Genomic DNA, 27,135 nt, shown 5'->3' with positions numbered 1-27,135 from the left:
TATATATGCTGTTAAAACTCCACAAAAGGAGCAAAAACATATCTAAGGATTCAACCTTGTGAAAGTTTACGTCAACACTGAATGCACAAGTTGATGGCTTCTTCCTTTAGCAGCAAAACCTATTCTTATATCTCCTATCCTCCAGGATAGCTCCTCGTGCTGTGAACATTAAAGAAGAAATTTCACCAGTGACCAGCAACAGGAGGATATCTGGATTTCAGTTGAACATTTTGTGTCATGTGTAGATATTAAAAAGAATTGTTGGCGCATAACTCTTAATTGTACAGAAATCTAGCTATTAGATCTCCCACTGTGAAAGGCACGTACCAATGGGGACAGACACAATCATCGCGGCCGTGGGCAAATGGATGCGACATTGCATGTTACCTGCTGGCCAGGGCAAAGTCAGAAGAGGCCTCATCTCCCTGCTTTGCTGCTTCTGGCCAGAGTTGCCATTCATGAGCGATGTCTTGTTTGTGCCTGGCCACTGCCGGTGCGCTGCAGAGTCACCATGATGGCCCAGGACGACCGCTGTTAATGAAGGAGTCCAGCATTTAGAGGAAGACACCCCTGTGCCTTTCACTAGACTTGTGAGTTCGGCTTTCCTTTCAGTTACCCTCCAAGCTGCTGCTGCTTTCGGAGGGAGACACTTACAGATGTGGAAAGCTGTCCAGCAAGCCAGTTTTTCCCATGGGAAATCAAATTTTTGAGAAAATATGATTTTCCATGGAAAATCTACACTTTCCAGAGTAATCTCAGCAAGTCCAACCCAAGAGACTTTCTAATGTCTTTGGGAATACTTTTTTTATTAAGTGAAAAATGGAAATTTTCCCCATGGAAAACCCTCTCAGTTGTTTTTTTCAAGCGTTCTTGACTCTCCTTACTGTTTAATAGTTGTTCTGTTGTTGCAGTTGCTTGGTGTCAGACTGCTTTGCTCAGTGTTCATTTTGATGATGAGTCAAGAGAAGGCTTCTGTTCTTCACATTGCAAAGTTCTATTTAGTTTATAAGAGTTCTGTCATTTTTCACAAGGTGAGTTTCAACTCCAATTATTGCTTTAAAAATTTTGTTATCCTCCATTGATGACAGCCACTAACCACAGGATAAAAAGAACACCTATAGTAACACACTTTGTTTATGTCGTCTTGCATTAGGTATAATGTTGTTTTAAACTGGTGACTTCATTTGAACTTTTAATATATAATGTTTAGCACTCCTATAAAGAATTTATTACTATTTGTGTGTTTTTCTGTTTTATACAAATAATAAAATGCTAGATTTGTATTATTTGAGTTTCTTTATCAGGAAAAAATGATCAAACCAAAAACCCAGGGAAGTCATCTATCTGTCTTTGCTCAAGCAACTAGCTCTTTAGTAATAAATCACTTACAGCTGTGACAATATATTTTCACTTAATGCCAATAAAACGTTGACTGATAGTATTTCAGACTGATTGTATTATAATCTCTTCATATGATGTCCTAGCTAAATAACTGTTGCACTTTTTCTCCTACATATATTTTCAATTGTAAATATTTTTTTAATTACACAGTATATAGTTCTGGGTGGACAGAATGGGATCTGAGTGTATCTTTTGGTACACACTCTATGATCTAATCCGACATGGTAGATAATAACAGAAAAGAGTTCCTCCCACGGGATACTCCTGCTCCTGGAAACAACTTAAAGAATTGTGCAGCTGCATTTCATTCCCAGTTCTTGCTTTTCTTATGATAAAATGCCTCTTACCGCTCTGTGTAGAATACCCTGCTTCGCATTGCTTTGCCTGTGGCTACCAGATTTTTTAATTATCATCTTCAGTGTTGGACAGCTCTGGACTCGAATCAACATAATTGAAGGCTTCCTTGTTTGTGAAAGTTGAGCTCAAAGTTAGACTGTGTCGTGGATTCACAGGCGCGAGTTCGTTCAATACAATATTGTCACTTTTTACAAGAGTTGCTTTGTCCATGTGTTCTCTACTGTACCTGGCAACAACAGCATCAAGGAAGTCCAGCTTTGGTGGCAAAGTCCCACTCTCAAACAAGTATTTGGCTAAGTAGGAGACTATAATGTTAGTAAAGAAGGAGGTAAGCATTGCGAGTGTTTTAAATGGGAATCGCTGGATATAGATATTATTTTCATCCGGATAGCAGCCAGGATAGTAGATCAAGGGCTGAAGGTAGAGGTACGGTTCTCCTCCGGTTATTCTGAGAACAAGGCCAAATAAGTATCCTGCAATGGCACCGTAGGTGTTGGTTCCTTTAATAAATAACACACACAGGAGCTGGGGGAATATGATGATATAAACAAGGTCAGAGCTGAGGTACCACAGGCCGTACACCGATGAAGCCAGCAGTGCCATTGCTGTTGCTGACGCTCCAAACAGAAAAACGGTGATTCTCATGACCCACACGATTTCCCTGTCTGAAGCCTGCAAAAAAAGGGCAGTGTTAGGCGCCTTTTTCTGGGCAATATATGTATGCCTACATTTATGCACATATATATATGTAACACTGCATCGTAAAAGGAAATTTTGCATGACATATTCAATAATATTTACAGAAGAATATCTCTGTCTCTATCTCCATCTCACACACAGAGAAAAAAACCCTAAGGGTTATGGTTGCCATTCCCAAAGCCGTTAATCTTTGAGCATAAGTCTGACAAAGTGTGAAAGAAAAAAACATCAGTGTTAGAAATAACTTTTAAATATAAGCACAATATGGCTCAACCAGAAAAAACTGTCAGCATCAGAATTTCTTCTTCTCCATTTCCTGAGAAAAACTCCGACTCACTAGCCCATTCTGTTGTCAAATGATTTCCTGATAAATCAATAATTCACAAAGATGTCTCATTTTGTTAAGGATTTAAGTAAAACTTATGGTTGCAGCAGTAATTAAGAGCAGCGCCATGAGACAAACTCTTGAAAGCTCCCACCCCTGAGCTAGCTTTTTCACCTCTGTTGTCAGTCACAACCATAAATATTTTTATGACTTTGGGATTATTCAATACACTGTTTAGGAATGAAATGCTATACTTTTTCTAGTCATGCACAGGAATGTGAAAGAGGTGTTTCATTATGAAATTACAGTCTATGCATCACCTAGTTAAGCTCTCACCTAAAATTTTCTCTAAAAGTAAAAATGAAAATGTTATCTCACATTTTGCCGAAAGGAAAGCTGGTAAATGTTTCGAGCAAACATAGAACTTGCTGATAAAATTGAAGAGTCGGCTGACGACATCACAGCAGCAGATACAGCGCCAAGGCCAAAGAATGAGATATAGACGGGGCAAAGGTACTGGAGCACGATCGGTAGAATCATATCTGCTTCTTTTTTAGTCATGGGGTCAGGGACACCATAATCAGTCTCATTCCAGGCTGCAATATGGACACCGGTAAGTTATTAGTAACATTAGTAGTCATCAGCTACAGCATCTCTTGACTTTATGTGTAGTGAGTGAGCTACTCACATTGCAACATTTTCATTCACATTTAAAGACCAAACTAGGGCCAAGACTAGGGCCAGACCGATGGCATTTCAGAAAGGCAGTGTCCCACTGGCTTTGTTAGGCAGATTTAGTTCTGCTCAGCATTTCTCCTTACCTCTAAGCTAAGTCTGACCATGGCCTGTAGTTATCCAGTAGGAAGTTTAACATTAAAACTTTGCATTGCTCATGAATGTCATTTTCCTCAATAAAACGAGTCGGATCCATGTTTGTTTGTGATGTGTTTAACTATTCTCTTGGGTTACAGACTCAAGGCTCAAAGCCATGTGTTAAACATTTCCAACGGAACAGTTCTAACGGTTTTACTACACGGTCACTGGGATGGGGATCACTCTCACTATGACAAAGACCTTGACAAAGATGTTTTTGTCAAGATAAGAAATTCCTGATAAATCACAGAATCATTTAGGTTGGAAAAGACCCCTAAGACCATTGAGTCCAACTGTAAACCTAGCACTGCCCAGTACACCACCAAACCATGTCCCTAAGCACCACATCCACATATCTTTTAAATACTTCCAGGGATGTTGACTCCAGCACATCCCTGGGCAGCCTGTTCCAATGCTTGACAACCCTTTCAGTGAAGAGATTTTTCCTAATACCCAGTCTAAACCTCCCCTGGTGCAACTTGAGGCCATCTCCTCTCATCCTATCACTTGTTACTTGAGAGAAGAAACCGACCCCCACCTGGCTACACCCTCCTTTCAGGTAGTTGCAGAGAGCGATAAGGTCCTCCCTCAGCCTCCTTTTCTCCAGGCTAAACAACCCCAGCTCCCTCAGCTGCTCCTCATTATTACTGTTAGGACCAAATAAAAGTACCATAATCTAACTAACTCAAACATTAAATAGAAATGTTACATCTGTAGATATCTAGAATGTGCAAAAATGAGTTAATCATCTCAGCCACTGGGGTAGAAGCAATTTCCCCTGAGAGAAATATTCTATAGTATTTTTCAGTGTAGTCTCCTATTGAAGAAGTCATGAGTTGACTAATGATGTCACCTGGCTAGATTAAGCTTTGTAACGTTTTCACATGTTTATTGTACTATTTTACATTTTACATTTATTGTGCTATTTATTTTTAATCATTTACCTGTAGATGCTCCAATTGCACCAATGAGTACTGCAGGAAGAGCCATCACAAGACAGCCAAAAGCAGCCAGAAATGACAGAACTTGAGCATATGTGGCAGAAGATGAGGAAAGAACTCTCTGGAAATATGCTTGCCACGGGATTCCTCCTAATGTCTGCAAACACAATGGGAAGCATCCCGTCACCGGGGGCTAACTCTGGAATTTTTTGCTATTGCCATATAGAGAGCATGTTTAGAAACATCACTTGAATGCTGAATGCCGTGTTACTGCTCTTTCATTTATTTATTGAATATCAGTCAGTCAGTAATAGCTGTAACTTCCATTCTCATAAGTAATGTCAAACCTCTGTAAGTCCACTTAAATCCCATTCTTTTGGACAAGTTGTTCCTTTGTAACAACACTTTGCACTTACAAAGTCTCTGTAATCTCCAGTTACTGTGAGCTGTATAAATACTTGATAAAGCCTTATGAAATGTTATAAAATACTATTGTCATATTTCATATTTGAAGAATTTGGCCTCCACTACCCTCCCCCTGCCAAAAGTAGATTAGACTCTGATAGGATCTGAAAGCAAGATTTTATCTTCCTGTATGAATGTGTGTAGCCATCTAAACAAGGCAACGTGTTCTGTATACGTTGAACACAAGAATCTGAAAAATTATTCTCCCACTGTCTTAAGCAAACATGATACCAATAGACATTAAAGAGAAAGCAGAAAAATAGTTTTCTTTTATGGTGGCTACCATTCTCTTGTTTTGGGTGTATAACAGTGAAGATCCTGATTAGACTTAAAATTATATCTGCAAAATATGACACAAAAGAGTATTATCAAGAGTATTATTATCAAAGGCTAAAAATCAAGTACTAACAATTCTGTCCTGAGAGCAGGTTTTGAATAGTCTCCACTAAGTAAATAAGTGCCTATGACTAAATAGCATGGAATGAAAATAAAGCAAATTGCTCACTAAATGTGCACAGTCCAGTTCTACACACTAAATGAGGCAGGAGGCATTTGGACCAAGTAGTGTGTATACAGGTGTTTCATACATTTCATGCACACACAGGGACCAAATGAATGTTTCACAGGCAACTCTGATTTTGACTTGCTATTTATCACTGTTTTCCTTTGCAGTCTTAAGAATGTTCCTTTAACAAAGCTTCCAAGCATATGCCAATTTCTTGAGCTATAATGAAATAAACACGATGAAAACGTGTCACGATTTGTCAAAATCAGAGCTTTCCTTTGGTCATCAGCAGAGATTAAACCTTATGGTTTACCAGACAGAATACAGCTGCTTGAGCTCATGACATACTTTGGCTCTCTGAGAATCTCTAAAAAATTTAAGCTGGATTAAACAATATATTTTAATAGTCCAATTATCAGAAAACTCTGAACATTTTTGGTTAACATTATTTTTTAAAAAAAGAGAAAGGAATCCCAAAGTACAACATAATAGTAAAAACAGTGTAGAGTTGCTCAGGGACACTGAGAATGGAAAATGTTAGCATGTGTTGCTAGATCTTCCAATGGAAAGTACTTAATAACTACCAATCCCATGTGTAATACATAGGCATTAAATAATGAAAGCCCTCAGTTCATTCTGGCATGTGTGCACGTATGAATTCATCTATCCATCCATCGCTGCAAAGCTTTTTCTACATCACCTGCACCTAAGGCATATTTAATCATTTTTGTAACATATTTATTGCCTTCTGCAATATATAAATGCCTCTGCCAACAATGACATCAGTTAAGCTGCACACTTTTAATTAATTTTAGCATAAGTCAACTCTTTCAGCCTGATGATATTTAAATTGCATTCCTGGCAATGCTGACTTTGACAGCTGCGCTCCAATATTCTACTGATATTTCACTGAAATCCTTCAAATGTGCAGAAATATTGAGCAGAAGTCAAGAGGGTAAAAGTTTTCTGTTTGCTGGAAACTCTTAACTAGACTCTCTATTATTTTCAGCTGTCACAGTAACACAGTGTGAGTGCTCAAATGCTTCATTCCTTCATACAAGCCATCACTTACCAGTAAAAGGAAATTGTCCAGCCATGTGTAAATGTCAAGTGGGTTGATAGATCCAAGCCAAGGTGCTTGGTGCACCTGGTGCACAGCCGTGAGCCCAATGTCTGTCACTGCAGGATGGGACATTGCAAAGGGTACGCTGATCCACTGTAACCAAAGAGTAACACTGTTCGGGTCTAAAGAAAGCATTCTAAATCTGTGAAATTTTAACATTAACATTGATCTGGTTTTCTTCTTTTTGCATGCTACAGATTTACAGCTAAGTTGCCGAGCTGACTTGCAGAAAAGTTGGGTTATGTGCTGGTGGAACATCTCCGAAATCCAGAGAGCTTGGTAATGGATAGCTTACCTCTGTTCTGCAAAGGGTGAGTGTGAGCAGAGAATTAACCAGTGTATATCACAAAATCAGCAGGAAAGATGCATTTATATGTCTTCATTTTATTTTCCCTAAACTCTACACATATTCTTTACATCCTTTCCTGGACCACACTGTAGAGAAACATCTACATATAAACTTGTGTGCAACAGCATCGTGATTTGCCAGTATACAGGCATGAATCATAGAATCACAAACATTCTATGAGACATCACAAACACACCTGAAGGCTTGAGGATTTGTTTTTAATTCAACACAAAACTGTATCATGACAAGAAAGGGGTGCTGTTGGTGAACTCCATCTCTCTTGCTTCAGAACACCCAGTATCCCAGTGTTACAGCACTTTTCTACCTTGAGGGTAATATCACTCTAGGCTTTTGACTATTTTCAGTCTCTCTGTTTTTGATCTAGACCAAAAAATCAATTGAGAAACCCTTCTCAGAGACAGTTTCAGACAGCAGGTTCATTTCCTTCACCAACTGACTTTTTGCACATATACTTGCCAACTCATTTTGCAATGGTGTAACTCACTAATTCTCTATGAGACGAACCTCAGTAGCTCCTATTGAGATGAAAACCAGGCTTTGTGCTATATGGAATAGACCGTTGCAAGCACTGCATTCTTAAGGCTCCAGTGGTATCCAAAACACACAGGTTACCCCAATCCAACTGATCACATTTAAGTGTATGGGATAACAGGAACACGGAGGGGAGAAATCAAACATCTTCCTCTACTTTGTTGCACAATTACTGCAATAACGTGTGAAGAATATATGAAACCTGCCTGCAGGTTCCTGTGCAACCTGTTCTAGGTGAACCTGCTTTGGCCAAGGAGGTTGGACTAGATGATCTCCAGAGGTCCCTCACAACTCCTATCATTCTGTGATTCTGTGATTCTGTGATTTGCTGTACTGCCTATTATGCAGGCTGTTTATCATGTACCATAGTATTCTGTTCTCAGTTAGATATTGCCAATTTAAGCACTTGGGCAGAAAGATTCCCTTCTCACTGTCTGTTTGGGCTTTTCTGGGAAAGATCACCAAAATGTTTCAACTGTTTCCAAGATATTATGAAAGAAAAATAAACATATTGTCAAAATTAATGGATATTAATACTCTTATTGTTGAGAAATTAATAGGGAACAAGAATATCATGTGGATTTTCATCTCAAATCTCAAACATGTCCAAGTGACAAGCTTCTGAAGAACTGTAGTTTGCGCATACTCAGCTGAGATTTTCAGTAGGGTACATTTCTAAAGGTCCATCTGCAACCTGCATGCCACAGCCGAGGTTTTAGTAGGGACTGTATTGCAAATGTATTATGAGCTTTTGTAATCTATTCCAGTTCCTGACAGTAACCTAGCTCTTTGTGGTCTCAAGAACTACTTCTATACTAGTAAATAAAACAAGTCAAGACACTTTCTCCAGCCCTGTGGTTTACCAACATGTCATGATTTGCATCCATACATCCAGAGTCCTTTCCTTGCCAAAAAGGACATCCCTCAACTGTTCCTGGGGATTATCTGGGAAAGTACGAGTTGATGTGTGCCAAAACAGTGCTAGGACTGTGCTAACTATTAAGCACTACAGATGATCCCGTGTTTTTCACCTTGGTACTGTTTAACTTGCTTAATACAGAGATCCAATTTCTTCATTGAGCCCTTTCTAATGCGCGTAGAAAATCCATTGTTTTGAATGGAGGGCAAATAAAATGAAGGCTTGTGGAAGTAAAGCAGAAACTGGAACTTTATGTTGGGAATTGAGACTGAGGGATAGAAGTAGAAAGTAGACAGAAGGACCTAGAACTCATGGAATTGGAAACCAGAAAAAAGGGACTTCTACATGGTGGCAAAGAGTTTAGAATGGGGAATTAATAATAAAGCTGAGATGAAGAGTCAGTAAATAGTAGGGTGTCCTGGTTTCAGCTGGGAAAGAATTTCTCTTTCTAGTGATTGTTGTGAAAGGAATGTCAATAATACGTAGTGGTTTTAGTTGTTAAGTGATGTTTACATTATTCAAGGACTTTTTTTTTCAGCTTCCTATAAAAGAATAGACAGAATGATGGAATGGCCAATGAAATATTCCATACCATAGATGTCATGCTCAGTAGATAAATGGGGGTTAGCCAGGGGGGTGGTAATCCGCTACCACTGCTTGGGATGGTGCCAATTCACCGGGCGGTGAGAGTGTCTGGTGCTATTATTATTGCTATTATTGTTATTATTAGTGTTATTTTTCCTTTTCTGATATTGTTCTATTGAACAGTCTTTATCTCAACCCATGAGTTTTTTTCCTTTCGCCTCTTTTCCTCCCATGTGTGGGAAAGTGGTGAGTGAGCGACTGTGTGTTGGGGTTAAACCATGACATGGGGCTACAGTGCAGGATCAGGGAAAGACTGATGTGGCAAGATAAAGACAAAGAGCTGAGAATTGCAGATGTGTACAGAAGAGTGAGGAGGGAAGGAGAGAGACTACATGGGATTGTAAGGAGAAAACCAGGGAAGTACGTGGAGTGGCTGGGGTAGACGTTATGGAAGTCTAAGGAAGAAGCTGTGGCTGAAATGAAGAGACAGGGTAGGAAACAGAAGTGATTAGAACAAACATCCCCTCCTGGGTAAGGAACAGGAGAGGAACAGACGTTAGAGGAATGAAAGCTCTGTTCCGGTGGGAATACAAGCTGCTCCAGAGCCTGAAGGGGAAGCTGGGATGCCTGAGCCCCTGACATCTTCTGCTGTGACACCTACTGCGAAAATGCCCCATGTCATCTAAAACTGCCTCACCTAGAACATAGCCATTGAGATGCTATCTGAGACTTCCAGCCCCACTGATGACTCCTGAGGTTATGAATATGGGTCTCCCTACATGACATTATTGCTGTTTATTTTAAATGGGAAATTACATAAAGAGCCCAACCTGAATTAAAAGAACATTATTAAAGCTACGGATCCAACCATTTAGAATACTGCTATACAAGCTTCATTTGCTTTTCCCCTCCCTGTCAGGTTCATGCTGCCTTTAATACAGGATCACATGTTGTTATTCCCCTGGGATCACGGTCTTTAGCAGTGCATGAGTTGTCCTTATTGGAAAAGCATTTCTGTATTTTGATTTATCTACAATTTGGGGAATTGCTGTAATGCACACCATCTGTAGAAACTGAGTGGTTCACAAATATCAACATGCATGTTAGGGAAGGAGCACTACTGTGCAGGTGAAGGACAAAGGTATGGGTGAAGAAGATCTAGAATAATTTCTCATTTGAGGTGGCCAGCTAAAACTTGGATTTGCTTTTCCAGGGTATTTAGCACCATTACCATGAAGTCAGTTACAACAGGGAATGCTTCGCACTTCTGCAAATAAGGCCATAGGCCTCACGGTAGGATGCCACAGAGTGAGGATGCACACAGGGTTGGTTAGTGACCACCTGTGTGAGCTCTGGCTGAAGCAATTTCCCCAGAGCTGCCTAAGAACTACGGTGAAAGCAGAGAAACAGCTCTGGGTCCCCAAGGTGCCGTTCAGTTCCTTCACTTTGAGCCACCCCATTTATTTCAGCCTGTCTCAGATCTTTGCACACCTGTGACCATCTATTACTACCACTGGCAAACAAAGACAGCAGCTTCTTTGATTGCACCTGTGTGATCTGAGCCCTGTTGCATTGAAGTTTTTCAGAGTAGGGCTTAAAGAACAGCAGTAAATAAAAGAAAAGGCTACCCACTAGCACAACACTGATAGTTGATGAGGGGATAGTCACAACAGGGTATGCAAAGAGCAAGGTCTTCTGGTGACACTTCCTATACTATGGTCTTCAAGGATGATGAAGGGAAATGAGAGCAAACTCAAGAAGGTGATTTAAAGCAGGAGGTTAACTAAGCTGCGTGAGTAGGTGACAGCTACAGAAAAGAGAATCAGGAGAGTATCAGCTCTGCAGGTCCAATGCCAGTGTTTCTGGACTGCTCTACTGACTGCTGCCTATGTCTGATGCCTCCTTCCAGTGCCTGTGCCACAGTCCTATGGATAGGGAAGGAGTCAGATCCAGTCCTATCCTGAGTTAGATATATACTCAGCAGAAATATTATGAGAGTGTTTGCACTATGAGACCGGTTGGAAAAAAGCTGGAAAAAGAATCGGGCCTCTCGTCAACATTATTGTTGAAGCACTGACTGTATATTGATGTAAATACAGACTCTTTAAAGTCAGGGCTCTGCGAGTGGAGGTATTCCTTCTCCATGCTTTCAGTGAAGACATAGTTCCAAAACCAAAGATGGGCAATGGGTCTTAGCAATCATCATAACATGTGGGGCAAAATCCTCAACAAAGAAGGGGAAAAAAGACAAACTTACCAGTCCCAGGAAGATGCAGAAGAGCTGAACTACATCGGTGTAGGCCACAGAATAAAGTCCACCCACAAGTGTGTACATAGTTGCAATCAGGGCAGAAATAATGACTGAAATATTGACATTAATGTCAATGATCACACTTATAGTGGCACCTATGGGGAAAACCAAAACACTGTATGTTACTATATGTCACAGTACGCCTGATGAGAAGGCTCACCTTTGTTAAATTACACATACAGGTGCTGATTTGCTATGCAATCTGATACTTAGCAACAGCGTGAAGATATTCCCCTATTTTCTGCACACCCCTTCTGCACCTGTGAAGGGAGTGGGAAAAGAAAGTCTCCTTTTGGTCTAAGTTCAGCATCTGTCATGTTTCAGGTTCTTACCAAGTGGAGGAAGGAAGGGTCCCAACAGCCTTCCCTTACTGCTCGAGGTCTGGAAGGACTATGCTCTCTTGTTCTGCCTGGGAAAAAGCAGACACACACCAACAGCTGAAGCCTCCCTGGGTGAGTTTCAGCTGCATCACACGCAAGTGTGTCATTGTAGTGGCTATGGGAGGTCTGCTGCAGCATATCGCACCCTTCTGTATCTCACTTATGCTCTGAGCTAGCCCATTTTAACCAAGGAAGGAAAGGTAGAAGACACATCAGCTATAGGGATAATTGTCCACTGATCACTTTAGAGAGTGCCCTTCAATTGTTTACACAGGAAAAGGGTGGGTTTCTTTGAAAAATGGGGAATCCATCCTCCATCATCGACCTAGAAACCAATTACTTCTTCAAGCACCATCAAGCAGATTTCATTTATAGAGAAGAAAGCACAATGTTAAGCTGCCAGTCTCCACAAACTAACTCACTGAATCAAAGAGTTGCTAAGACTGAAAGGCACCTCTAGAGATTGTTAAGTCCAAGTCCCCACTCAAACTAGGGCAGGTTGCTCAGGGTCATGTCTAGTCAGGTCTTGAATACTGGCACGGATGGAAACTCTACAACCTATCTGGGCAACCTCTGCCAGTGTTTGACCTCTTCCACTGTAAAAAAAAGTTTTTTCTGAAGTTTAAATGGAATTTCCTGTAGTTCAATTTACGCCTATTGCCTCTTGTCCTGTTACTGGGCAGCACTGAGAGAAGTCTGACTCTGCCTTCTTTATTCCACTCCCTCCACTGCAAAATCAGGTATTTCTTCACATGGATAAGATCTCCCTGAGCCTCTTCTCCAGGTTGAATAGTCCTAGATCTCTCAGCCTCTCCTTATACGCCAGATACCCCAGTCCCTTAACCATCTCTGTGGTTCTTCACTGGACTCTCTCCAGTATGTCTATGTCTCTTCTATTGGGGAGCCCAGCACTGGACCTGGCACTCCAAATGTGTCTCACCAATGCTGAGTAGAGGGAAGGGATTATGTCCCTCAACTTGCTGGTAACGGTTTTTCTAATGCAACCCAGAATGCCATTGGCTTTCTTTGCCACAAGGGCACACTGCTGGTTCATGGTCAACTTCATTACCCTTTAGGACTCCCAGGTCCTTCTCTGCAAACCTCCTTTCCAGCTGGTCAATCCCCAGCCTGTACTGGGGCATAAGGTTGTTCCTCCCAGGTGCAAGACTCAGCATTTCCCGTTGTTGAACTTCATGAGGTACCTGTTGGCTCATTTCTGCAGCCTGTTGAGGTCCTTCTGAATGGCAGTATAACCATCTGATCTGTCAGCAACTCCTCACAGTTTTTAATTTCTGCAAGCTAGCTGAAGGTGCACTTGGTCCCATCAGCCAGGTCATTAATGAAGGTGTTACACAACACAGGACTCATTATTGACCCCTGGGGTACTCCAATGATGACTGGCCATGCAGAGGCTTCCATGCTGCTGGTCACAGCCCTCTGAGCCCAGCAGTTCCGCCAGTTTTCAATCCTCCTCACTGACCACTTATCTAGTCTGAAGTTCATCTGTTTGTCTATAAGGATATTATGGGAGATGGTGTAAAAAGCCCTTGCTGGAATCCACAACATGCCCTGCTCTCCCTTCATGAACCAAGCCATTCATCTCATCATCGAAGATCTCAGGTAGTCAGGAATTATTTCCTTTCCATAAATCCTCCCAGTTCCCTTCTTGACCTTCACTTGTATGGCAGTAGTTTCCAGGATTATTTGACCAGCCTTTAGTTCCTCATAATGTCCTTTTTGCCTTTCTTGAAGACAGCGGTGACATTTGTTTTCTTCCAGTCATCAGGGACATCCCTGATCACTACATTTTCAGAAGATTACTGAGGGTGTCCTTGCAATACCATCAGCATGCTCCCACAGCACTTGTGGTATGCATCCCATGAGGTCCCATGAAATTGTATCTGTCCACTCTGTTAAAATGTTTCCTAATCTGATCCTCCTCCAGCAAGCCTTCCTTGACCTGGACTTTCCTAAGGTTCTCAGGGTCCTGAGATTCCTTAACAGCAAAGAATTAGGCAGAGAAGGCACTGAGTACCTCAGCCTTTTCCATATCCTTTGCCACCAGGTTCCTTGTCCCATTCAATAAGAGCCTACATTTTTGCCAATTTATGTACTTGTAGAAGCATTTCTTGCTGCCCTTCATGGCCAGATTCAAATCCATGCAGACTTTGGCTTTTCTAACTCCATCTCTGCATGCTTGGACAGTGTCTCTGTATTCTGTCCAGGTGACTTTTCCCTGCTTCTGCCTCTTGAATGCTTGTTTTTATGTCTGAGACTAGTCAGGAGCTCCTTCTCATCCATGCAGACCTCCTGCCCCCTTTGCTTGTTTTTCTGGTTGTCAGAATGGACTATCATAAGGACAATCAAGAAGTGAAGAGAACTAGGATTAAATACTTATCAGTGAGGATAGGTGTGCAAATCAGGAGGAATAATGTAACTAGATCTATTCACAGAATAGTTAAAATCATAGTTAAAATCAAAACCCCCAATGACCTTTATAATCATTGACAGTCTTTAACTGTCAGCTGTTAATATAAACCTACTAGAAAGGAATTCATACCATTTGCTTTGAAATATCACAGATTAGCTTGTCCTCAATCAAAAAGAAAGTATATTCCAAATACTCAGAGTGTTCTTCAAGTTATTCAACTCCTATCACCTCAGCATGTAGTTTGTTCTTAGTCCTTTAAGGGTTTTGTGATGAAATTGTGGTAAACAAGCTCCCCATTGCTCTGCAGTTCATCAGAGCACAGTTGGAGATAACCTTCAAAGTTTATTTTCTGTTTAAAATAGCTTGTGCTAGAAAGCATTACCACATGCATGTGCACTGAGTATGATTAGCTGGTAAAAGTCAACTACTGGTGCTTCAACTCAAGGGCTTTCTCAGTTCTTGAAGGGATTGCTAAATTCAGGCCTGAAATATAATTAAAAACCCTGGAAACTGATTTTTTTTTCAGAACTGGATGAGTACTTGGGTGATTTTCTATTGAGTCATAGTTCTACTAATTCTCTGAATCCTTTCTTGAATCCTAAGTATTTTCTTCATTTTGTTGTGTAGAAAGCCATTTAGAATTAATACTTCGGTTTATTGATCAGCGTCTGTTCTACCTCTATTATTTGTGCTATGGAGAGTTCTGTATATGAAGGTGTCCTATATGCAAAAGATTATTTTGTTTAGATGCATTGGCAATAATGTTTCATATCTTTAAGTGAAATTTTGACTGGCTTCTCTGATCTCAGTGGTGTAAAAGAGAAGCTGGGTCAGCCTTGACATAAAAGGGACACTTGCAATGGCTCATGTCAACCTCACAATTAAAGGAAATTTCTCGCTAAATCTTTTCATACTCTTTGAAAAAGGACAACTTAAAGGTATCTGAAAATTAATAGATACCTTGCGTGTCTTTCCATTACCAAAATAATCAATGGGGTACCATTACCGGGTTTAATTACTAATTAGCATGGGTCTGAGAACTGTCACATTCCAAATCATTTGGGTAGGATAGTTAGCATTTGAAGCCAGAATTTTAATGCATCTCTGATTTATCCTTTCCACCTGTGATAAATTAATATTTATACCGCGTATTCCTTACCTAAGGCAGAGAAGATGGCAGCAGCCCAAAACATTTCTCCCATTAAAGCCGGAATAAACAGTAGCCCTCCCATCCTTTTTCCATAAAGCTGCTGAAAAGGGTCTAGCATTGTCACATAGCCTTTGGAGCGCATGGGTTTTGCGAAAAAAAGACCACCTACAAAGAAAAGTACCATAAGACACCAGCAGCAGTGGAGAAAAGCATTGTCATTAAGGGGTGAAACACTGATTGTCAGTTAAAGGTTAAGGGTACAAAAATGTCAGTATTACTGTTTGTTGTTTTGGGGTTTTTTTAAAGGAATAAATACAGTTAAAACATTCTCTAAGAACTCTCACCTTACATCTGTCTACAGTTCCGTAAACACATCCACACCATTAATGTCTATGATCTGATGATGAAAAATAAGTTTCTCTTATTTTGTCTGGTTCAGTTTACTTAATCTGCCATTACGGATGCTGTCAGAGTTTTGTCTAATTTTGTATCAGCATAAGGAAATGGCTTTTCTACCTAATCCTGTTCATTCTTAGACCAGAATCCAGCATGAATTTTCACATGGTCCTGCTCAAAAAATAAAACTGTCTGGAATTCCTGGGTTAGAAATATGAGTTCACACACGGTTTAGCGCACACACAGCAAATCTGATTCTTTCAGGACAATTCAGATTTTTAATGTATACTTAAATCAACCTTATTACACCTACAGGGTAGGTCAGATGCCTTCCGGGTTCTGCAGGTGTCAGGCTCCCTGAACATTTGTCAGACACTTATTCCACTCATTCGTGTTCAGGAATTTGGATGTATTGCAGTTCTGCTCTGCCTGACTGGCATATGGGCTGGATATATACATAAAAGTGCAAAGGCTGCCCCTTTCTAATGCACAGTCCTCAAATTCTTTCTTTCTGGGGAAAAAAAAAGGACACGTGTCAGGAAGCTGAAAGAGCCCTTCTATGGAAACCTGTGTAGTTGAGTTCTGTACGTGATATAACTAAGTAGACTTCTACCCCAGCAAAACTGTTGAAATGCAATATATAAGGTACAGCTAAAAAACCTGGAAAATCAGTCAGTTCCCAATAAAATCTACTGTGCAGTATTTAGTGACCCTTACTTAGGTTCTTCATCACAAGATATGTAATGTATTCGTTGTGTTGTACAGCAGATTTTCCACATTTCTATGTATTGCCTTATATCACTCATATTTCTTCATTTCATTAAGTTCCCCGAACAGAAGGTACTGGCTTACCAATCACAATTTATTTATAATGCTTATGGTAATGCTGTGTTTAGGCAAGTTGTTTGGATGCAGAAACTACAGCATTTTTTAACTATTCTTGGATTGGTCATGGATCCTGTTCCTATTCTACTTGTGACATCATCATTACAAAAGACAACTAAAAGAAGAAAAAAAGAGTCACTAGCATTATAATCTATTAGGATGTTCAAGCATATGTCAAAGTAAATCTAAATTGCTTGAAAAATTAGGAAAAAAGTGGTATGCAGCACAACATTGAACTAAAAGGGAGATTATATCGGTCTTAAATCCTTCCATTCTGAAGCAGTAATATTTCTTCTAGCCTTACATTTATAATTTTGGTTATTTTTTTTTAAAAAAAGAAGGATAAACAACTTCTCCTCGCAAACCTGCGTGTACAGATCATGCCACAGAAATGCTTTCCTCTGTGCTCTGCAGAGAGATACATGGCCACATGATACAGACTTCTTTTCTCTGCAGTGGCCATGAGAATTTCCAGGAAAAAAAGTCTGGATATCTTTAAAAACAGCTGGAAATGAGGGGAGAGGCTAGCTCAACCCCTTCTTGGCTATTATTTACTTGTATCAATTCTACAGAGGCTAAGAGTCAGGAAGATGCCTGTGGCTATGATCCTAATGACCGCCTAATGACATCAATGGATGATGACCCTCATCACCTCACAATGACATCAACTGATCTCCAGGAAGACATCTACCATTATTTTCTTTACAGGAAATAAAGCTGCTCTCAGGTATGGGAACTACCACTGGAACTGGAGCTGGCCTGCATGTGCCAGAGAGGAGTACCTACGATGGGGAACATTTCTACCTGGGAAGAGAGGAGAACCAGGACAGGCCATATGAAGGTGTTTCCGAGGGGAAAAAAGAGTCGGGAGGGCAATCCACGTATATAGGAAGAGATGAAAAGGTCAAGAAGACCTGGATAAGCAACCACAGAAAAGAAAGGGACAGACTAGGTGGGAGGACCATGAGAAAAGACTCAAAATAAACTGAGAAGTCAAGTATTATTAGAAAGGAGAATACACCAGCCACATTAACGAAAGATGAAGAACACAGGATCTTTTTTGTAACAACATTCTTTTTAAACTGTTGCATCAGCTGTTGCCTTAGGGACACGATCTGTTCACAAACTAAGAGGATGTAGCTGACAACTTTGTGGTGAATGATGAATATCATGGCTCACAAGGCAGCACTTTTGTTGTGAGCTGCTCCATGTGGTTGAGACACAGTGAGAAATTTTTTTATTGCTATTATTTTTAAGAAAACGAAGGGACTTCTGAGACTACATTTCCAGAATTAGAGGCCACAGCATTAAAAATTATAATCCTGCCTGTATTTCACACTCTGACCCTGCATATAGTAGGACTGTGTATTTGCATTTTAACATGTGATTTGGAGTTTCGTACCTCATTCAAGAGGACGAGTGGTCCAATTTTAAGGAAACAGACTTGTTTTACTACAGACTCCCTACACAAAATTACGCAAGTTAGTTAGACCCTTGGTGAAGATCTGTAAGGTATAAGCATTTTCTTAACTTGAAAGAATATTTGCTGCTCTTGAATTCCAAGATTTATAGGTGCCCTGATACTATTATGTTCCAGATCATATAGGCACTTAAGGAAAATGTGAATGGATAAAACTTAGCATATATAATTACAAGAAAATCCCACAACAAAACCTTTGTTATTGTGACCTCCATAGATCACTATGATGTAATAATTAAATAGGTCTTGCCAAGGCATTCAGGAAACTCAAGATATCAAACTATTTATAGCGATCTTCTGGTTCCCTTTTTAAAAGCCAAATCTATCAGGAGAAGGGATCCAGTTTACCTCAGTATGCTTTTATCAGACCCTAGTTGTTTCATTTCAAATGACGGACTTGTCACCAGAATTGTTTAAAATGAGAGACTATTAGCTTTAGTTCATTGCTTACCTAAAATCAGACTAAGGGAATATCCGATAGGTGCCTGAGCCCAAGCTAGACCGTAGCCTGGGACATACACAGCTTCTGCTGTCCCGTTGATGTAACCTCCTCCAACCCATGTGGCTGAAAAAGAAGAGATGGAAAAGTCTTTAATGTGCACAAAGACATTATACAATAAAATTGTCATCACTTATAATATTGCTATTTTTTATTATATGTCCTGTACAAGACATGGCAACCTTCTATAAAAGATATCCCCAATTCGAAAAACTTACTATCTAAACATACAAAAAAAAGAAGTTCAATGGACTGTGGCAATCCTCAACGTGTCTAAGTGTCTGTATAGCCCGTGAAGATGGGAGGGATGAGTCCCCCACTACTTTTTACAATGAATGAAGCACATCGTTACCATTTTCTTTGTGTTAGTCCAAATGAAGGAGAGATGTATGGGGGAATCTGAAGAACAACAAACATACAGTGATAAAGTCACCCCAGCTGGGAAAACTGCGTTTAGACAAGAGTTTAAAATTGCCTTTAAAACCTTGCTAAATTTTAAATTTTGGCTACACAAAGCACATAGTAAACACCGGTTTCCCTAAATGCTATGTTTCCACAAGGAGCTGTGATGGTTCTGTGTTGCTATTTAAGTTTTAAACTTTGGCTCATTTGTTTTTGTGCTTCCTGAAGACATATTCCAGAAGTGAACTGTGCTATCTGTAATATCTCTCATTTATCTTTCTAAAAAACAGCAATATTTCAATATACCGGCTTCAGACCTGGAATGAATTGATTCTCTCCCTGAAGGGAAGTTCCTACATTTGAGAATTGGGACCTACGGTATGTATGAAAGAAATGCATTTTGATTACATCTGCAAAAATAATTCATAACAAATTACGTAATAAGGTTTATCTCTTCCTGTTTGCAGATTCCATGCAAAAAGTTCTTGATTTTCTCTAATGTATAATGAGTAAATTTTATGAATCTGAGTCTGTAGTTTGAACAAGGGCAGGCAGAACATTACAAGTACCAGATTTTTGCAATGCTGTTCTGATTTGCCTCAGAAGCCCTTGCCTTCTTAGAGTAGTTCAGGCTTTCTTGTGTAAAAATTCACAATTGTAAGAATGTTCCTAAGCATTCTTCAGAATTCTCCCAGCATCCACCATCATACAAGCAAACTTGATTTTGTGTTTAAGACAAACAATTGGAGCTAAACACAAATGAAGAAAATTTAATTAAAATTCCTAAAGAAATTTCAAGAAAATCTAAATGACCACTCTTTTCACTTAGCTGTGATATCTCTCAAATACTACCAGACAGTATTTTTTTAACTCAATGCTAAATTACACCGTGGCTTTAGAAACAAAGATCTCTGGCAAAAAGACCATTACACTTGTCCCCCTTCCAGCATTTTGAAGCGCAGGAAGGGACCATTCTGTTGTTGGGAATAGTATAATAGGCTTGTATGAGGGATGTGCATGCAGAGAAAATCTGACACAAAAGAAGTGACCCAAGGAACCCTGTTATTGATACTTTTAGGTATCGAGATCTACTGTGCACTACAGAGACAAGACAAGAGGTGAGTGATGCCCATGTAGGACCACATGGAGAAGATGGGTGAACACTGATCCTTGAGGGGAAGAGCAGAGATAAAAAATCTACATAAAAAATTGTCAGACATTTGGGATTTTGTGCTTGACAGTGTGAATTAAGGAAGGTGGGAATATCATACTTCAGTTACCAGAGTCCCAGAATCATAGAATCTTGGAATGGTTTGGGTTGGAAGGGACCTTAAAGGCCATGTGGTTCCAACCCCCCTGCCATAGGCAGGGACACCTCCCACTAGATCAGGTTGCTCAAAGCCCCATCCAGCCTGGCCTTGAACACTTCCAGGGATTTCAGGAATCCACAATTTCCCTGGGCAACCTGTTCCAGTGCCTCACCACCCTCACAGTAAAGAATTTCTTCCTAATGTCTAATCTAAATCTCCTCTCTTTCAGACTAAAAACCATTACCCCTTGTCCTGTCACTACACTCCCTGATAAGCAGTCCCTCTCCATCTCTCCTACAGGGCCCCTTCAGGTACTGGAAGGCTGCTATAAGGTCTCCCCAGAGCCTTCTCCCCTCCAGGATGAACAACCCCAACTCTTTCAGCCTGTTCTCATACAGGAGAGGTGCTCCAGCCCCTTGATCAACTTTGCAGCCCTTCTCTGGACCCACTCCAACAGGTCCATGTCCTTCTTGTGCTGTGGACTCCAGAACTGGACTCAGTACTCCAGGTGGGGTCTCACCAGAGCACAGTAGAGGGGCAGAATCACCTCCCTCGACCTGCTGGCCATGCTTCTTTTGATGCAGCCCAGGATGCGGTTGGCTTTCTGGGATGCGAGTGCACATTGCCGGCTCATGTTGAGCTTCTCAGCAAACAACACCCCCAAGTCCTTCTCCTCAGGGCTGCTCTCAAACCATTCTCTGCCCAACCTGTATTTGTGCCTGGGATTGCCGTGACCCAGGTGCAGGACCTTGCCCTTGGCCTTGTTGAACTTCATGAGGTTCACCACCACCTAGTCTGTCAAGGTCCCTCTAGGTGGCATCCCTTCCGTCCAGCGTGTCGACTGCACTACAGAGCTTGGTGTAATTCACAAACTTGCTGAGGGTGAGCCCAGTCCCACTGTCCATGTCCCCAACAAAGATGTTAAATAATACTGGTCCCAATACAGACCCTTGAGGGACACCACTTGTCACTTATCTCCATCCGGACATTGAGCCATTGACCGTTGAGTCCATGACTATCTGGCATGTGTGTTGCCTACTGTGTCTCAAGCAGCATAAACTTATGGAATAGGTTGTAAGCACCTGTACACAATAACAAAATTAAATACTTTGAAAGGGAATTGTATTTGTCTCCTTCCCTAGAAAAAACATGAGCATGAATTCTACATGAAGAATACCCACTTCCAGATCAGGAATAATATGTCATAGTCAAGGACAGATGTCCAGCATTGCTGCAGCCATGGTGCAAGGAGGCTTCACTGTCTGGCATCGATATGCCTAGGGTTGCTACTGAGGTGGTGAGTGTTCTCCACGGGGCACTTGGGCGCCATGCCAAGCTCCCTTATTTTCTTCTGGAGGGAGCCAGGTCACTTCCCTTCTGTGTGAAGTTGCAGGGGCCGTTGCCCTCCCTGGCTGGGGACAAGAATAACGCCCTGCAGAGAGGTATTGCTGGGTAAGGTGTCATGGAGGATTTAGCACTTCTTTTCAATTATATTTCTTGATTTCTGGATTGGGGTTTGAAAAATAGCTGCTGATAAATCTCTCTATGCACATGACTGTTGTGGAACCTCTGCCAAGGACCCCAGAGCTCTAGGAGGAAGGTGCTATATGGCTTTTTCGGAGGGGATGAATAGGTAGTCAGCACGTACACTGACATCAGTAGATACATTTGAAAAAAAATAATGGGGTATGATAGGATGGGATTTCAACCTTAGATATTAATTTTCTGATCCTCAGTGTGCTAAGCCACAATTTAAAGTTAGTTTAATACCTTTTTTGGTGAAATTCTTTTTTTTTTCTAAATCAGACAAAAGGAATATAAAATTTAATAATCTATGGAAACACTCATGTGGTAATCTATTTTAATCCTCTCTTTGCTTGCTGTATGAAGGAACAAAAAATGCAGCAAATACCAAAATCCATTCAAAGCATGCACCCTAAAAAACGATCAGACAAATACTGAGGATATGGTGTGCATTTCTGCTCCTAGTTCATATGAGGAACACAGAAATCGACCTCAGAGTTCTTTATATATATTGATATATAATAGGAAATCAGATTTTTTGGCACTCCTTTGTGAATGATCCCTTGTCTGACCACTCTAATTATTGAATCAACCCACCAAGTTCTGTAAAATGAAAATCCTGACCTAAGGATTACAGAAAAATAGGATTTTGTAGTATTTCTTTTTTTCTTGTGGAAGGACACGTAGCTCCATTCAACTAAAATGAATAAATGACATCAATAGATGACTACCGTTTTGGTTGTGTTTGTAAGCATTTGATTATGTCATCTCAAATATTTCCTTTGGGGTTTAAACTCAGTTGCCAAAATCAGAACAGACTCAAGTTTGTTGCAGATACCGCTTCCTAAGAATTTCACTCACAAATTAAGGAATGCCGATATTCAACGCGACATTTTAAGTATAATTATATAAAAATAATACACAGATTAAAGGCATGTCTACTATGGTACTATGTCAGCTCATTTTAATATGAGCTGTTGCGATCCATCCAGAATTCAAGCTTCTCACTCTTTCTGTTTTGGTATGGTAATTGCAGACACACTCAGCCTTTAACGGGCTCTGTGTTTAGGCGTTTCAATAGCTAGTTGATACAGCTGTTTCTTCAAGACCACAGTATACATCCAAATATGTCCACAGCCATTATTCATAGGGAGTGTGCCTGTTTTAGGGCTTTTAAATGCCATTTAGAATATCAGCTATAATTACTCAGGAATCTTGAGTCCGTCCCTATGAAGTCATGATGCTTATTCTGTGAATTTGATTTTAAATTTATAGGCTCAATTCTCTCATCCTCCCCACCAAGTAGCCCCAGAAACTGCTACCATTTTCGTAGCCAATACCCATGGAACACGGTAATGTTTGTCTCAGGCAAGAACGACAGAATTAGGCCTTATCTTATAACCCAAAGTACTTCATGTCCATATGAACAATACCCTTTCTGGAGATGTTTAAAAATTTCTTAGTTTCCTTTTATGGGATAAGCTTTGCTTTTTAATTTATATTTAGACAATTAAAGCTGTAAAAAATAAGATGATGCTGGAATAGCAGTATATCTCTGGCGGCATGGTTATGAGGTGCAAAATCTGCATATCTATCGTTTAGTAAAGAAGCAAATATGGCCTTGAGTAATGTGACCATTTAGTAAAAATTAGTGCGGATTTTGATCAGCTTACCTCAGCAATTATTTTGTTATGCTTACAAACTAAGTATTTCAATCATCCTCACCGAGACAAAACTCAAAATAAACCCTGATTCAGCAGACTTGTGCCCACACCTAACTTTGTGTGCCCCGCGTGCTTTCCCAAAACTGAAAGTGTAATTTACTTGCCATCTCAAGCTTTAACTGCCGTATTTAGGGAAGGCAGACATGAGAAAGTATGTGAACCCTAACAGTATAAAATCCATGAGTGTTTAGGCTGTGCCAAGGCTTTACGATCAGTCTGATGCTCTACCGCAGAGATGATATACCATGCCCTCTCTAGAAGTTGCATGAAATGGCGTGAGCGTGTGTGGGTGTGAATTGTGGTGGCCATAGAAATAGCTTGCAATATAGGAAGCCTCAGTCCAAGTCTCATCTCTGCTTCAGATGCTATGAAAAAATATTCCTGTAAAATAGGATTAAGGAGACCAAAATTTGTGTCTTCTTCCACAGGCAAAGCTGTTCATCACAACCACCTGCGCGGGCAATGTCTTGTTTCATCTCCACTCCCCCAGTCTAATGATTCCAGTTTTGTGGTAAGCACTATCTCTGCAAAACATTCTGGTTTCAGTGCTCTTCAAAACATTTAATTCAGCAGAAAGCTGTCAAACCAGCTCTTGCTATGAGCAGAATCTCGTCATATCTGATGCTTCAGTAGCCAACGGATACGTGATACAGTAAATTATAGCAAAGTGCTAAAAGTAGAACATATGCCTGTATTCAAACTTTATTGACTTTTACAAACATTCTTTACTCAATACCCAAATACTCAGTCTTTGAATGAACAAAAAGCCCCTGCAAGAGGATACGAATTTCTGTTGATTAAAGAATACAGAATTTTGGCCCAAGTTTTTATGTGTCTCTTACTTACTAGATAATTGTGAAACCAGAGCAGGGCAAAACAGCAAAACATAAATATAACCTGATAAATCCAATTTGGCAATTGAAAGGGTTTTGCTTGAATAGGATTTAGAATACAAAAAAAACCCAACCCACCAACCAATGAAGCATACTTAAAAATTAAATTGCTTAAATAAAAATGGTGGGCCAATTCACTCTCCTTATAAACCATTTTTGTTCCAGTCCCATATGTTATCTGTAAGACTTGAGATTTTGGACCATATTGTGAATATCCTGTTTACCCAGGTAAGATATTTGGTTTGACTGGCTCTGGGAGTCATACAGCACTGCTTACAGAATTATTGAAAAACTCTCCCTTCACCCAGGCTTTTCCTACTGATATTACTATTCACGGCAATGTGTTATTTTGTCAAACTAACTGCTGCAAAAGAATCTAAAAGAATCCACAAAGTAAGTTTGCCGAAATCAGTGCAATCACAAGTTTGGATTTATGCCAATTTTCTTTTAGAAACTTAATTGATGCTGCACCCCCTGCCCCCCCACCTTTTTACAGATAAACTTTGTTTTACTCAGATTAAACAAAAATATATCACCAATTTGGGTGGCTTTAACAACAATAACAGCTATTTTTAAACTGTATTTCTTATTAAACTATATAAATTCTATTCTTCCCAAACATATCTGATCTACAGATGAATACAAAAGCAAGGAATAAGAAATACATTCTTCCTGTATGATTTTAAAATATTTGTTGTTTTTATATAGATGCTACATTTGGTTGTTCACTAGAAAATGTTAGCAGCAATTGGAAATAAGTATATCTGTATTTTCTCCATTTTGCATTATTCAACATGCAGATTCCACTTCTTCATTTAGACTGAAAACCGACAAGTTATACGCTAGTTAGAGAAAAAAACAAAAGGCGTTTTTTACATACCGGTCATTGTAAATCCACCAACTAGCAAGCCAATGTCTCTTCCACCAACTATAATAGCTTCGCTGCGATCTCCTTCGCTGCCGGTGTTCTTGGTTTTCCAAGCAGCCCATATCCCAACTGCCAGGATAGCCAGGTAGAATACAACTATGGCTACCAGCCCCTCCACATGGAAAGCCATGTTGAAGTCCCGACTGTTTCTTTGATCGCTATTTCATTAAGACCTCTGGAGAGAACGCAGTAATACGCCTGCTTTTAACAAACCCAGTAAGATGCTTTTTAGAATCTGCGTACAAAGAAAGCGCAGATGGCTATTAAAGAGACTATTCTGGTGAATTTATGAAATGAGTATTTCAGATGTAATTGAAATTAAGTTTGCATGACAATTAAAATGCCTGTGGAGCAACAACCAACAATTGTAACCTGCGATTACAATGGGAGACGAATGGTGTGGCTGAAAGCTACACAAGTCTTAGGAATCAGTTACTGAGCACTGAATTATTTTAGTGTCACCAAGTCCCCAGTGTCTGTGAACTCTCCAGTCGAGAAATAGTTTGGTAGATGGAATAGGACAGAAGATTATGTCCATGTGGGCTGTTATAAAAGTCTCTATTCAGTTAGAAGACAAGCCACACAACTGTTTTAAGTTAGGTAAGAACTATGGATAAGTAATAGCTACAACAGCAAAACACATCTTCTAAGTCTCTGTGTTGGAATGCTGTCTTTTCCTCTATCATCTCCCGTGTTTAAAAATCTGCGCTTTCTTTTACGCAACGTGTAATTGTCCAGCATTAAAAGTATTAATCTATTCTCGTTTGCAATTCGAGAAGTAAAGGAAAGCTTAAAAGCTGTCGAAGGGCAGAAATGTTAAGGTATAGGAAAAAACCCCCTGGCGACATAAGCAGCGGCTGCTCGGTACCCAGCCTTTCCCGGAGCCCCTTCCCAGCCCTCCCCCCGACCGCCGCCACCCACCCGCGCCTCCAACACCCCTCCGCGCTCCCGACGGCTCCCCGGCAGCCCTGCGCGGAGCCCTGCGCGGAGCAAGCTCTACCTACCGGGGCGGGGGGTGAGGGTCTCGGCACTCCGCGCTCCGCGGAGGCGCCGCGCCGCCCTGCGCCCCCGCGCACCCCCGCCCCGCGCCCGCGGCGGGTCTCCCCCCCCCACCCCGCCCCCCCTCCCGCCGCCGCCACCGCCGCCGCTCGCCGCTCGGCGCCGTCGGGGAGCGGCGCCCCCCGCCCCACCTGCGCTCCGCCGCCGCGCTGCCCCGCAGCCCCCGGGGCACGGCCGCCCATCCCGCGGGGCGGCGTCGGGACTCAGCCACCGGGGGCTTTGCCTCCCCCCGGGGTTTTCCCGCTTGGGAGGGAGTTGGCGGGGTGGGGAGGTGGGGGGGGAGCGGGGAGCGAGGGCGGTGGGAAGCGAAGGCGCAAAGGCAGGAACGTCTCTTCCCCCCGCGGTGCCGGCGGTGCTGAGGCTGCGGCGGGGGTCTCGTGGATTAAAAAGAGGAAAATCCCTTTATAAAGGAGGAGGGTTGAGTGGGGTGAGAGGACCGTGTCCGTCAGAGCTGGGGGGAGGAAGGGGGAAAGACGTCAGAGTGCTAGGGGACGTTGGGGGGAAGTAAGGATGACTCAAGGGAGAGTGATTGTCGTGTCATGGCAGGGAAACAGGGTTAGGAAGTAAAATTGGGGTGAGAAAAGGGAATAGCGAAAATTGGGGTGAGAAAAGGGAATAGCGGGGGGGGGGGGTTGGGGGGGAAGGGGGAAAGGAAGGAACAGGGTCATG

At 41.1% G+C, this 27,135-nt stretch overlaps 1 protein-coding gene across 1 annotated transcript; it reads right to left on the bottom strand.

Annotated features, from left to right (window-relative positions):
• Window positions 1–1,803: 1,803 nt before the first annotated feature.
• On the bottom strand, window positions 1,804–25,537 carry SLC5A7 (solute carrier family 5 member 7). The gene is made up of 8 exons (XM_074572911.1): window positions 25,360–25,537; window positions 18,579–18,692; window positions 15,376–15,531; window positions 11,352–11,500; window positions 6,639–6,782; window positions 4,600–4,753; window positions 3,161–3,378; window positions 1,804–2,430 (listed from the first exon to the last, which is right to left on the bottom strand). Exons 1-8 carry the CDS (start codon window positions 25,535–25,537, stop codon window positions 1,804–1,806), a joined length of 1,740 nt encoding a protein of 579 aa, XP_074429012.1.
• Window positions 25,538–27,135: the final 1,598 nt, after the last annotated feature.

Source organism: Larus michahellis, chromosome 1 (assembly GCF_964199755.1).
Source record: "Larus michahellis chromosome 1, bLarMic1.1, whole genome shotgun sequence".
In the NCBI taxonomy this organism is placed as follows: Eukaryota; Metazoa; Chordata; class Aves; order Charadriiformes; family Laridae; genus Larus; species Larus michahellis.
Note: the sequence above shows the minus strand (reverse complement) of the source record. Positions and strands in the feature narration are given on the sequence as shown.

Coding starts and splice junctions, on each gene's coding strand:
- SLC5A7 (XM_074572911.1), bottom strand. CDS start 25,537: ATGGCTTTCCATGTGGAGGGGCTGGTAGCCATAGTTGTATTCTACCTG. Junction 6,783..11,351: donor TCTGCATCTTCCTGGGACTG/GTAAGTTTGTCT, acceptor CTTTGGTTACAG/TGGATCAGCGTACCCTTTGC. Junction 4,754..6,638: donor TGGACAATTTCCTTTTACTG/GTAAGTGATGGC, acceptor TTGTGTTTGCAG/ACATTAGGAGGAATCCCGTG.